General features: G+C 40.4%; 2 protein-coding genes across 20 annotated transcripts in view; one reads left to right on the plus strand and one right to left on the minus strand.

Annotated features, from left to right (window-relative positions):
- Window positions 1–11: 11 nt before the first annotated feature.
- Window positions 12–12,797, plus strand: part of LOC144282434 (uncharacterized) — a 32,899-nt gene continuing 20,113 nt past the window's right edge. For 2 of the 19 annotated variants that reach the window (XR_013350866.1, XM_077846085.1), the window contains exons 1-4: window positions 17–152; window positions 502–662; window positions 3,158–3,294; window positions 3,723–3,811. Coding sequence is in view for 11 of the 19 variants with exons in the window: in XM_077846085.1 (XP_077702211.1) it covers window positions 645–662; window positions 3,158–3,294; window positions 3,723–3,811 (244 nt within the window). In the remaining 8 variants the exon portion in view is untranslated. The other 17 variants (XM_077846083.1, XM_077846084.1, XR_013350865.1 and 14 more) reach the window with 14 other exon arrangements.
- GNPTAB (N-acetylglucosamine-1-phosphate transferase subunits alpha and beta) overlaps window positions 11,894–12,797 on the minus strand; it is a 70,944-nt gene continuing 70,040 nt past the window's right edge. The window contains exon 21 of the mRNA XM_077846053.1: window positions 11,894–12,267. Within this exon, the coding sequence (XP_077702179.1) occupies window positions 12,196–12,267 (72 nt within the window). The 3' untranslated portion in view covers window positions 11,894–12,195. The remainder of the gene's footprint in view (window positions 12,268–12,797) is intronic.

Genomic DNA, 12,797 nt, shown 5'->3' on the forward strand with positions numbered 1-12,797 from the left:
CGCCCCTGCGGGCAACCGACCAAGAGACGGCTGCCCCAGAGTGCCTTGCGGGCCGCGGCCTGTGGAGGCTTGGTGTCCTGGAGGCCTGTTCGTGTGTGGTTTTCTAGATTAAGTTTTAATTCTTAAAATTTAATTCGAAAATTGCAGAATATGTAAGTCACGAAACATGATGAACACACGACCTAATTCGCGAAGTAGAATTTACTGGAAGCCTTGGAATTTCCTTAGGAAGGCCTTTCCATTCCATCCTCGCCCCGAATTCCCCTTTCAGATGTGTGGGTTTTGTTTTGTTTTGTTTTTTTTAATTATCCGGAATTCTGTGTAAATCGTCGTCCCTCCTATTTTCTAAGTTTTATTACTACATATATGTGTCCTTCACCTCGCTTGGTTTTGTGTTTGGGTGATAGTAAAAATATATACGTCATATTAGCATACATATATGATACCATATCCCTTGTAATGCTCGGCCACTCACGTTTTACTTCACATTATGTCACTCAGAGAATCTACATCATTAAGTGCATCCGTAGCTCTTTCATCTTCACTGCACAGATTTTGTTGTGACTCCCGCACCTTCTTCATCGGTTTTCTTGCCCGGCACATGTGGGCTGCGTCGGAGCACAGCCTGTCTGAACGTCGGCCCTATGAAATTCGGAGCTCAGGTATATACGACCAAGTCTGCAGAGACCCGAGGTATGACGTCACCAGGTCGCAAACTGGACCACATGTAACGCAGCCCTGGCTTCCGAGGTGCGCTCCCACCGACAGAGCGAGCGGCTGCCGTTGGGTGGACTCACCACGTGGTGTGGGCAGGTTTCTTCATTTTGCCATTCTAGCAGGTAGAGGATGGTACGACTTCCGGGCCGCCTTTATTTTACTCCAGTTACTCATGAGATTATGCTCCTGTTAGGCTTATTGGCCGTCTGCATGTTCTTTTTCTCAAGATTTCTATTGGAGGTTTCTTGTTGATGTATTTGAGGCTTTATATATACTGGATGTTAATCTTTATGACTCTTTCTTTAGCTTTTCAAAGAAACATATCCTAATCCTGAAGTCATAAAAATATAGAGGGTTTAAGGTTTTATTTTTTAAGCCTTTGTCATCTAGAGGCAATTTTTTTTGTGCCTGGTGTCAAGGTCGGATCCAATTACTTTTTTTGCCCCATGAGAAATCCAATTCATTGAATAGTGCAAACTTTCAACAGCTGTATCTGTTTGTATAATATAACATTTTTTACATGTTTTTGAGTTTGCTTCTTTAACCTATTCCACTGGCCAGTCTGCTATTCCTTGGCCAAAACTGTAGTTTTCATCACTCCAGCCTTATCTCTTTGGTATCTGATAGGGCAGGTCTCATACCTTATCTATTTTCTTCAGGAATATTCTGTGTATTCTTGAACTTTTGTTTCTCGTGTAAATTTTAGAATCCATTTTCCAAGTCCCATGGAAAAAAAAAAAACTTGGATTTTGATAGGCGTTGCATTGAATCTGTAGCTCAGTTTGAGGAAATTGAGTCTTCCTATTCTTTTTTTTTAATCTTTTAAAAAATTTTTTTCAGTCTTCCTATTCTTGAATATAGCATATTCTTCATTTATTTAGAACTGTTAATATCAATCAATAAAGTTAGTCCTTTTTTTTTCTCTGCACAAGGTCTGCACTGTTATTAGATTATAAGTCATGTTGTTATCTTGTTCTAATTGCTGGTATATAAAAATCCAATTGATTTCTGATATTAATCTGATATAAGAATACACTACTTCTAATAGTTTGTAGAGGCTGGGGCTGTATAATCATATCATCTGCAAATAACGACATTTTTGTCTCTTAATTCTTTGGCTTTCTTTTCTGACCGTACTCACTAGAATGTTTCGTATAAAGATGAATAGAAGCATCAATATTGAACATTCTTCCTTATCTTAAAGGTCACGTTTCTAAGACTTCTACTAACAATGATGCTAAATGAAGGATTTAGGTGTTTGCTTTTTTTGAAAATGTAGCTTCTATTTGTAGTACGCTGTTTTTTGTGTGCTTATTTGTTTTGTTTTGTCATTCTGTTTTAAATCACAAATGACTGCTGCATTTTATTTTTATATCTATTGAAATAATCGCTTGTTAATATGGTGAGAAAGATTTATATGTGTTTCTAATGTAAAACCAAACTTACATTCCTGTGATAAACCCAAGTGGATCCTGATAATATTCACTTTTTAAGCACATTGCTTTGTTGGATTTCAACAGTGTGTTGTGTACATTTTCATGATTGAGGTTGGCTTGTAATTTTCTGCTCTTACCTAGTTGGGAATGAAGTCTATGTACATGGCTTGCTCCATGTTGTCAGGTCTTTGTTCAAACACTACTATTCATATCAGTGAGGCCTCTTCTGCCACTACTTTTAGGTACTGTAAATGCAAACTCTGCACCTTGTTTCTTCTCTTTCCCTATTCCCCTTCCCCATTTACCTTTCTCCTAGCACTTACAATTTCTTATTATAAGTGTAATTTATTTACCGTATTGTCTCCCCCAACCCCTTTAGAATGTAAACTCTGTGTAGTATATAGTGTGAGGAACAAAGCTAATTTCACCTTTTTCCAAATGTCTATCCAGTTATCCCAACATCATTTACTAAAACGTCAATCTTTGCCTCCACTGAATTGAAATACCACCTTTAGTTGACACTAGATTTCCATAAGGAGTTGGGTCAATATCTGGATTTTGTTACATCTCACTGACATATCATTCATGTACCAGTACCACACTGAATCATAGACACTTATGAGCATATGTATTTTCTAAAGATTTATTTATTCTAGAGAGAGAGTGCACACAAGAGCAGGAGGGGCACAGAGAGAGGGAGAGAATCTCAAGCAAACTCCATACTTCGCAGGGGCTCAGTCTCACCATGGTGAGATCACAGCCTGAGCCAAAACCAGGAGTCAGAAGCTTAACCAACCACGCAACCCAGGCACCCCATGAGTATATTTTAATATTGGATAGGCTGGTTCCCCTCATCGCCATATTTTCCATGGTTTTCCTAGCTATTCTTGCATTTTTTAAAATACAGCTTTTAGCACCATCTTACGTCTCTCTAAGAAGAAAAACCTTGACTTTTAAAAGTTTTTATTTAAACCCCCATTAACACAGTGTAATATTTGTTTCAGGCATACCGTATGGTAGTGATTGAGCACTTCCGTACAACTTTAGGTGTTCATCACAGTGCGTGTCCTCCTCAGTCCCCATCACCTGTTTTACCCATCGCCCACCTTCCCTCTGGTCACCGGCAGTTTGTTCTCTATCGGTAAGAGTCTATTTCTTGGTTTGCTCCCTCTCTTCCCCACCCCCTTTGCTTCTTTGTTTTGTTTCTTAAGTACCACACACGAGTGAAGCCATACAGTATTTGTCTTTCTCTGACTGACTTATTTTGCTCAGCATAATACCCTTTAGCTCCATCCATGTCGCTGCAAATGGCAGGATTTCATTCTTTTGATGGCTGAGTAATATTCCATTCTATATCTATATCACATTTTCTTTATCCATTCATCGGTTGATGGATGGGCTGTTTCCATACTTTAGCTACTGTGGATGATGCTGCTGTAAACATTAAGATGCATGCAACCTTTTGAATGAGTATTTTTGTATTCTTTAGGTATATACCTAGTAGTGCAATTGCTGGATCATAGGTAATTCTGTTTTAACTTTTCAAGGAACCTCCACACTGTGTTGCAGGGTGGCTGTGCAAGTCTGCATTCCCACCAGCTATGCAAGAGGTTCCCCTTTCTCCACATCCTCACCAACACCAGCTGTTTCTTGTTTTGGTGAGTTTGGCCATTCTCACAGGTGTGAGATGGTATCTCATTATAGTTGTTTTCTCTTTAAGATTTTATTTATTTTAGAGAGAAAGAACATGAGGTGGGGGGAGCAGAGGGAGAAGCCCACTCCCCACTGAGCAGGGAGCCCAACTCAGGGCTTGATCCTGGGATCCTGGGATCGTGACCCGAGCTGAAGGCAGTTGCTTAACCACCCGACTGAGCTACTCTCAGGTGCCTTGCTTTTCTTTTTCAAGGTTGCTTTGGTTATTCTGGGTCTTTTGTGGTTTTAGGATTGTTTGTTCTAGGTCTGTGAAAAATGCTGATGTTATTTTTATAGGGATTGCATTAAATGTGTAGATTGCTTTAGGTAGTATAGACATTTTAATAATATTTGTTCTTCCAACCCATGAGCACGGAATGTTCTTCTAGTTCTTTGTGTTGTCTTCCATTTCTTTCATTAGTGTTTTGTAGTTTCCAGAGTGTACAGGTCTTTCACCTCTTTGATTAGGTTTATTCCTAGATATCTTACTATTTTTGATGCAATTGTAGATGGGATTGATTGCTTAATTTCTCTTTCTGCTGCTTCCTTATTAGTATATAGAAATGCAGCACAATGCTGTATGTTGGTTTTGTATGCTACAACTTTACTGAATTCATGTGTCAGTTCTAGCCATTTTTGTTGTTGTTGTTGTTGTTGGAGTCTTTTCAAGTTTTCTATAGAGTATCATGCCAACAGATAGTAAGTGTCTTACTTCTTCCTTGCTGATTTGGAGGCTTTTTGTTTATTTTTGCTCTCTGGTTGCTGTGACTAGGACCTCCAGGATTGTTTTCATTAACAATGGTCAGAGTGGACATCCTGTGTTGTTCCTGACCATAGAAGAAAAGCTCTCAGTTGTTCCCCAATGAGGGTGATGTTAGCTGTGGGTTTTTTATATATGGCCTTTATTACATTGAGGTATGTTCCCTCTAAGCTTACTTTGTTGAGGGTTTTTATCATGAATGTATATTTTACTTTGTCAGATGCTTTTTTTTACATCTATTTAAATGATCACATGGTTCTTTTCTTTTATTAATGTGGTGTATCACATTGATTTGTGAATATTGAACCACCCTTGCAACCCAGGAATAAATCCCACTTAATCAATGGTGAATGATTATTTTTAAATGTGTTGTTGGATTCAGTTTGCTAGTATTTTATTAATAATTTTTACATCCATGCTCACCAGGGATTTAGCCGGTTGTCTTTTTTAGTGGAGTCTTTATGTAGTTTGGGTATAGGGTAATGCCTCATAGAATGAATCTGGAAGTTTTCCTCCCTTTTCTATTTTTTCAAAATAGTTTGAGAACAATTGATATGACCTCTTTAAATATTTGGTAGACTTCACCTGTCCAGCTGTTTGACTCTGGACTTTTGTTGGGAATTTTTTGATTACTGATTCAGTTTCTTTGCTTATTAGTTTGCTCAAGTTTTCTCATTTCAGAAAAACCTTGACTTTTTATTGGGATCTCATTATATTTTTTAATTTGCTTAGGAAAAAATGTCATCTTAATGATGGTGAAATGTTCCAACAAAGAGCAAGATATCTTTCCACCATTGTAGTATACTTTCTATTTTTAATATCTTCCCTTCCCCTTCCCCTTCCCTTCCCTTCCCTTCCCTTCCCTTCCCTTCCTTTTCCTTCCCTTCCTTCCCTTCCTTCCCTTTCTTCCCTTCCCAATATTTATGGGGATAGGTAAGTAGTTGGAGGGAAGAAGGTGCCGGGCCGGAGATCAGTCGAACAGACCCTGGAACTATCTGCCCATGGATAGCAAACCAAGACACATGTCAAGGGCCCACATGTACAGTCCCCATGACATCAGATCTGTGATCCGAAAGCTATGAATTTCAGGGTGGCACTTTATTCTTGTTTATATGTACATTTAAAACCATACGAGGCCCTTGGGTAGCTCAGCTAGATAAGTGTCTGCCTTTGGCTCAGGTCATGATCTTGGGGTCCTGGGATGGAGCCCTGTGTTGGGCTTCCTGCTCAGCGGGGAGCCTGCTTCTCCCTCCCTCTCTCTGCCTCTCCCCCATTCATGTGTGCAAGCTCTCTCTCTCTCAAATAAAATCTTAAAGAAGCATTTAAAAATATTTTACTACAGGTTTTGAATGTTTTTCATTAAGTTTGTTCCTAAATATTTTATTGTCTTTATTGCAAGAATAAATCAAACTTTTTCCTCTTCCATTATATACCTGATTATCTTTTGTGTTAATGAAGGCTTTTGGGTTTTGCATGTTACTTGTATATCCTGCCACATTGCAAAATTATTTTCATGTTTGTATTAATTTACTTACTGAGCCTGTAGAGTTCTGCAGGTATGTTTTCATAGCATCTGTAAACAGTGATTATTTTAGTTCCAATTCCTGGGTCTTTATTTTCTCTTGACACTCATTGGCTAAAACCTCAGTGTCAAATAGTTAAACAGTAGCAGAAGTGGTGGGCATTTTTGCTTCTTTACCTTAGTAAGAATGCCTCAGGTATTTCCCCATTTTAAGATGACTTTACAACTGAATTTTTATTTTAAATGAGTGTTAGGTTTTGTTAAAGGCTCTGTCAGCACCTGTTGAGATAATTATACAATTTTTCCTTACACCTATTAATACAATACATTATATTAAAATGATTATTGATCAATCTCTGTATTAGAATAAATCTTACTTGGCCATGGTATATTATTTTCTTATTGTAATATTGAAGTCTGTTCAGGATTTCTGCAATGATATTCATAAGGAATATTGGTCTGTAATTACCTTTATGTTGCTGCAATTATCAGATTTAAATAATAATGTCATATTTACTTCATAAAAAGGATTTGGGGCACTTGGGTGGCTCAGTTGGTGAAGCATCTGCCTTTGGCTCAGGTTCTGGTCCTGGAGTCCTGAGATTGAGCCCCTGTATCAGGCTCCCTGCTCAGCAAGGAGTCTGCTCTCCCTCTCCTTCTGCCTGCCCACCCTCCTGCTCATGGTCTCTCTCTCTCTCTCTCAAATAAAAACTCTTAAAAAATAAGAATTTTCAAGTTTTCCTTCATTTTTTGTGCTCTGAAACAACTAATATTGGGAGTCTTTGGTCCTAAATGTTTGTGGAATTTCTTTGTAAAATGGTTCTGAGCCTAGTGATAGTTTCTTGTGAGGTAGTTCCTTGATAGTTTTCTTGATTTCTCCTATAGAAATTGGTCTTTTTAATGATTTGTCTCTATTGGGGCCAATTATAGTAAACTATGGTTTTCTAAGGAATTCTTGATTTCATTTAGTTTTGTAAACTTACATGCATCGAGATGTATGGTCTACTTAGATTTTTAAAATTCTGTAGTATTAATAGTTCTTTCCTCCCTGTGCCTGTTTTGGTTATGGTCTCGTTTTGGTTTTGGTTCCGTTTTTGTTTGGAGTTGGATTGTTTTTGTTTTCCCCCAGTCCTGTACATGTTGTGGATGGCGTTTGTAGCTCAAGGGCGCCTCCTTCTGTCTGTGTAATGAACTGCAGTTTCGCTAAGGGACAGTAGGTGGGAGTGAGGATTGATCTTTAATTTTCCCTCTCTCTTCCTGTTATCTCTGAGGGTACCACCCCTTCTTACTATCTGATTCTCCTCTGGAAGCCGTGTTTTCTGGAGGCTGTGCCACTGCTGGTCCTGCTTGCTTTCAAAACCTAGCTGGTACCATGAGTACCGCATCCTAGGCCTGTGTTCTGTGTCTGGGCTCTTAGTGTAGACTTTGTCTTCTAGGAGGTATCTTATCTGTGCTTCATCTAGAGGTTCTGCTCCCCGGCCTTCTCTTGCATAGAGTCTTTTAAGGCTCCCCTCCCACAGGCTCAGGCCTGTGCCCACAGGCTTGCAGCAATGGCACAAGCTCTGTTGGAATTTGTTGTTTCTCTTAGACAAGTTCATTGTATTCTCTGTCTCCTAGTAATGTTGAAGGCATAGGTTTTTATGTATGATTTTATTTTCACTTTTGTTGTTTTATGGTTCTCAGGATGTGTGGAGAGATTCAAATTCAGGGAGGTTATCATATTCTCCCCAAGTATTTCCTTGTTTTAGAAACATCACCAGAGATGTATCTTTGCTATTAGGCTTTTAAAAAACAACTTTTATACTTTACTGATATTTTCTATTAAATCTTACTTTTCTCTTTGATTAATTTTTACTATTATTTCCTTACTTCAGTTGTTCTTTTGTAGTTTTTTTTATGTTGGGTCATTACCTTGTTTATTTTCAGTCTTTTTTCTTTACCTTTACCAAGATACTCATTCGAGATGATAAATTTCTTTGTACCCTTTAACTGAATCCCACAAGTTGTAATGTGCAGTATTTTCATTACCATCACATTCTAAATATTTTTAAATTTCCATTATGAGTTCTTCTTTGAGGAGGGGGCAAGATGGTGGAAGACTAGGGTCCCCAAGTCACCTGTCCCCACCAAATTACCTAGGTAACTTTTAAATCATCGTGAAAACCTGAGATTTAAAGAGAGAACAGCTGGAATGCTACAGTGAGAAGATGGAAATAAATAAATAAAAAGCATCCAAGGGGGAGGGGCCCTGCGAAGAGCCGGGCTGAGGCTGGGGGTAGTGTCCCCAGGACAGGAGAGCACCGTCCTGGAGAAGCAGGAGCTGCACCAATCTTCCCGGGCGGAAAGGCCTCGCAGGGAGTTAGAGCAGGACCCCAGGAGGGCGGGGATGCCCTCAGGCTCCCAGGGGCACTAACAGACACCTGTGCCCCGGGAAAAGCGTGCCACACCCCGCCACCGAGCTCCCTAGAGGCCTGGAGTGCACCTGGCGGCGGCTCAGGCGGCGGCTCCGCGCAGAGAGGGCTGCACAGCCCCGGGAGCGCGATTCCAGAGGTGCAGGCCCGGGAGCCCAGGGCGCGGGGGCACACAGCCCAGGATCCCGCCCCCCCCCCCCCACAGGCGGAGGAGGGGAGGGCCCAGGACAGCAAGGACGCTCCTGTCGGGGCAGCCCTGAGCTGTGCAGATCCACGCCACCTGCGCTCCCCCCCGCCCCCGCCCCGAGCATCCAGGCCCCTGCGGACTAGGAGCTGCGGTAGTTCCTGCAGAGCTAACTCCAGGGCTGGAGAGCTGGCCGCTGCTGTTGTTGCTCCTCCTGGGGCCTCACAGGATAAACAACCCCCCACTGAGCTTCACAGTGGACTCACAGGATAAACAGGTTAAACAACTTTCACTGAGCCTGCAAGCAGGGGGCTGAGCAGCTCCCCCAAGTGCTGACAGCTGAGAATCAGCACAGCGGGCCCCTCCCCCAGAAGACCAGCTAGAGGGACAGGGGAAAAGCAAGTTATTGACCAAGCAGCACTGGAAAGTTCCAGGGGAAGTCTACAGTGGGAAGGGAATGCTACAGTGAGAAGAGTTAGTTAGTTAGTTAGTCAAGGTAGGAAGCGGGATTTACAGTATATAGAATCATCAGAGGATACTCCTCCTTGTTTTTTGTTTTCTGTTTACTTCTCCCCCCTTTTTTTCTTTTCTCTTTTTTTTTCTTTTCTTTTTTCTCTTCTCTATTTTTCTCCTTTATCCAAGTACCACTTGTTTTTGGCAACTCTGCACTGAGCAAAATGACTAGAAGGAAAACCTCACCTCAAAAGAAAGAATCAGAACAGTCCTCTCTCCCACACAGTTACAAAATTTGGATTACAATTCAATGTCAGAAAGCCAATTCAGAAGCACTATTATAAAGCTACTGGTGGCTCTAGAAAAAAGTATAAAGGATTCAAGAGACAAGTGAACTCTCAGGTGAACTTCCCAGTGCCCCTGGGAAGAACGAGTGAGTGACATAGAAGACAAGTTGATGGCAAGGAGGGAAACTGAGGAAAAAAGAGAAAAACAATTAAAAGATCATGAGGATAGGTTAAGGGAAATAAATGACAGCCTCAGAAGGAAAAATCTATGCTTAATTGGGGTTCCCGAGGGTGCCGAAAGGGCCAGAGGGCCAGAATATGTATTTGAACAAATCATAGCTGAGAACTTCCCTAATTTGGGGAGGGAAACAGTCATTCAGATCAAGGACATAGAGAGATCCCCCCCTAAAATCAATAAAAACCGCTCAACACCTTGACATTTAATAGTGAAACTTGCAAATTCCAAAGATAAAGAGAAGATCCTTAAAGCAGCAAGAGACAAGAAATCTCTAACTTTTATGGGGAGAAATATTAGATTAACAGCAGACCTCTCCACAGAGACCTGGCAGGCCAGAAAGGGCTGGCAGGATACGTTCAGGGTCCTAAATGAGAAGAACATGCAGCCAAGAATGCTTTATCCAGCAAGGATCTCATTCAGAATAGGAGAGATAAAGAGCTTCCAAGATAGGTGGAAACTGAAAGAATATGTGACCTCCAAACCAGCTCTGCAAGAAATACTAATGGGGACTCTGTAAAAGAAAGAGGAAGTCCAAGGGAACCATCCACAAAAACAGGGACTGAACAGGTATCATGATGACACTAAATTCATATCTTTCAATAGTAACTCTGAATGTGAATGGGCTTAATGACCCCATCAAAAGGCACAGGATGTCAGACTGGATAAAAAAGCAAGACCCATCTATTTGCTGTCTACAAGAGACTCATTTTAGACAGAAGGACACCTACAACCTGAAAATAAAACGTTGGAGAACCATGTACCATTCAAATGGTCCTCAAAAGAAAGCAGGGGTAGCCATCCTTATATCAGACAAACTAAAGTTTATCCCGAAGACTGTAGTGAGAGATGAAGAGGAACACTATATCATACTTAAAGGGTCTATCCAACAAGAGGACCTAACAATCATGAATATTTATGCCCCGAATGTGGGAGCTGCCAAGTATATCAATCAATTAATAACCAAAGTTAAGACATACTTAGATAATAATACACTTATACTTGGTGACTCCAATGTAGCACTTTCTACAATCGACAGATCTTCTAAGCACAACATCTCCAAAGAAACAAGAGCTTTAAATGATACACTGAACCAGATGGATTTCACAGATATTTACAGAACTTTACATCCAAAGGCAACTGAATACACATTCTTCTCAAGTGCACATGGAACTTTCTCCAGAATAGACCACATACTGGGTAACAAATCAGGTCTTAACTGATACCAAAAGATTGGGATCATCCCCTGCATATTTTCAGACCATAATGCTTTGAAGTTAGAACTAAATCACAGCAAGAAGTTTGGAAGGATTTCAAACACGTGGAGGTTAAGGACCATCCTGCTAAAAGATGTCATCTTGCTAAAAGGGTCAGCCAGGAAATTAGAGAAGAATTAAAAAGATTCATGGAAATTAATGAGAATGAAGATACAACCATTCAAAATCTTTGGGATACAGCAAAAGCAGTCCTGAGGGGGAAATACATCGCAATACAAGCTTCCATCCAAAAACTGGAAAGAACTCACATATGAAAGCTAACCTTGCACCTAAAGGAGCTGGAATAAAAACAGCAAATAGATCCTACACCCAGTAGAAGAAGAGCAGAATAAAGATTCGAGCAGAACTCAATGAAATAGAGACCAGAAGAACTGTGGAACAGATTAACAAAAATAGGAGTTGGTTCTTTGAAAGAATTAATAAGATAAACAAACCATTAGCCAGCCTTATTAAATGAGTTCTTCTTTGACTCCTGAGTTAATGTGTTTTTAGACTTTTAGACAAATGTAGTTCTTCAATTTTATCTTTTTAATTAAAATATTCTAACTTGATACCCTGTAATCTGGATCATACCTATGATATTAAATGTGTTACCACTTGCTTTATGATTTAGTACAAGGGCCATTTAAAAAATTATTCTGTGTGTGCTTGATAAGAATGGGTAAGCTCTAATTTGGAGGTGCTCAGTTCTAGGTTTGTCCATCTAATCAAGTTTACTAATTGTGTCATTCAAATCTTTTATGACTTTGGTGATATCTTTGTCTCTGTGGCCTAGGAATAACTGAGGAGTTATTGGTCATGTGTTAAAATCTTCCAGTCTGATAGTGGATTTGTTAAGTGTTCCCTTATGGTGCTATCAATTTTTGACTTTTATATTTTGAAATTAATTAGGTGCATACAAATTTAGAATTTATTCATCTTTCTGTCAGTTGAAACTTTAATCTTTATGTAGTGACCTTAATAATGCTTTTTTCTACATCCTTTTATATTCCATGTATATATCCCGTGGTGCATATCCAGTTTGGGTTTATGCTATAGTATTTGGGGGCATGCAGGCTGTTGGCTGGGGTGTTTCAGTTTTCCTCAGAGTGGGTCCTCCAAGAAGCTAGTTCAAGCCCATTCGCATCATGGTATCTGGGTTCCAGGTGAAGCCAAAAGCGAGCAAGCCCCAAAGCACGATCATTTTCAAACCTCTGCGTTTGTCCCATGTGCCAAAGTTATTCAAATGGCCAAACCCCACTTCACAGAGTGGATAAATAAATTCAGCCTCTTGATGGGTGGAGCAGCATAAATCTGTGCAGACAGAAACAGCATTATTGTAGCCATCTCTGCAAATAAGCTCTCACAAGCCTCTCCTTTATATTTTGCACCTCTCTGTATCTCTGCTGCAGTGTGGGCAAATGTATTTGGTTAAGTGACTGTGGAATGCAACCAAATACAATGCTGGATGACTTGGAAGCACATAACTGAAATTTGTCTAACCAAGTGTACATTAGCTAGGGTAGACTGTTACTGTAACAGATAAAACCAAGCATGTCTCATGACTCAAAAAAGTTTATTTCTCCTCTAACAGTACTGGGAGAATAAATAGGTGTGTGCAGTCATTTAGGGACTCGGGCTGATGGAAATGCTTCCATCTTCAGCCTACGGGCTCCACAGCCATCAGAGCGGCCGTCTCTATACCAGCCAGCTGCACGGGAAACCACTACGGGGGAGCGGCGGGCAGGAGGCTTGATGGGCTAACCCTGAGGGGGCACACGGTATTTCTGCTCACAGTTTATCACCTAGAAACTCACAGGTTGACACCTAACAGCAAGCATGAT

Source organism: Canis aureus, chromosome 13, assembly GCF_053574225.1.
Source record: "Canis aureus isolate CA01 chromosome 13, VMU_Caureus_v.1.0, whole genome shotgun sequence".
Classification (NCBI taxonomy): Eukaryota; Metazoa; Chordata; class Mammalia; order Carnivora; family Canidae; genus Canis; species Canis aureus.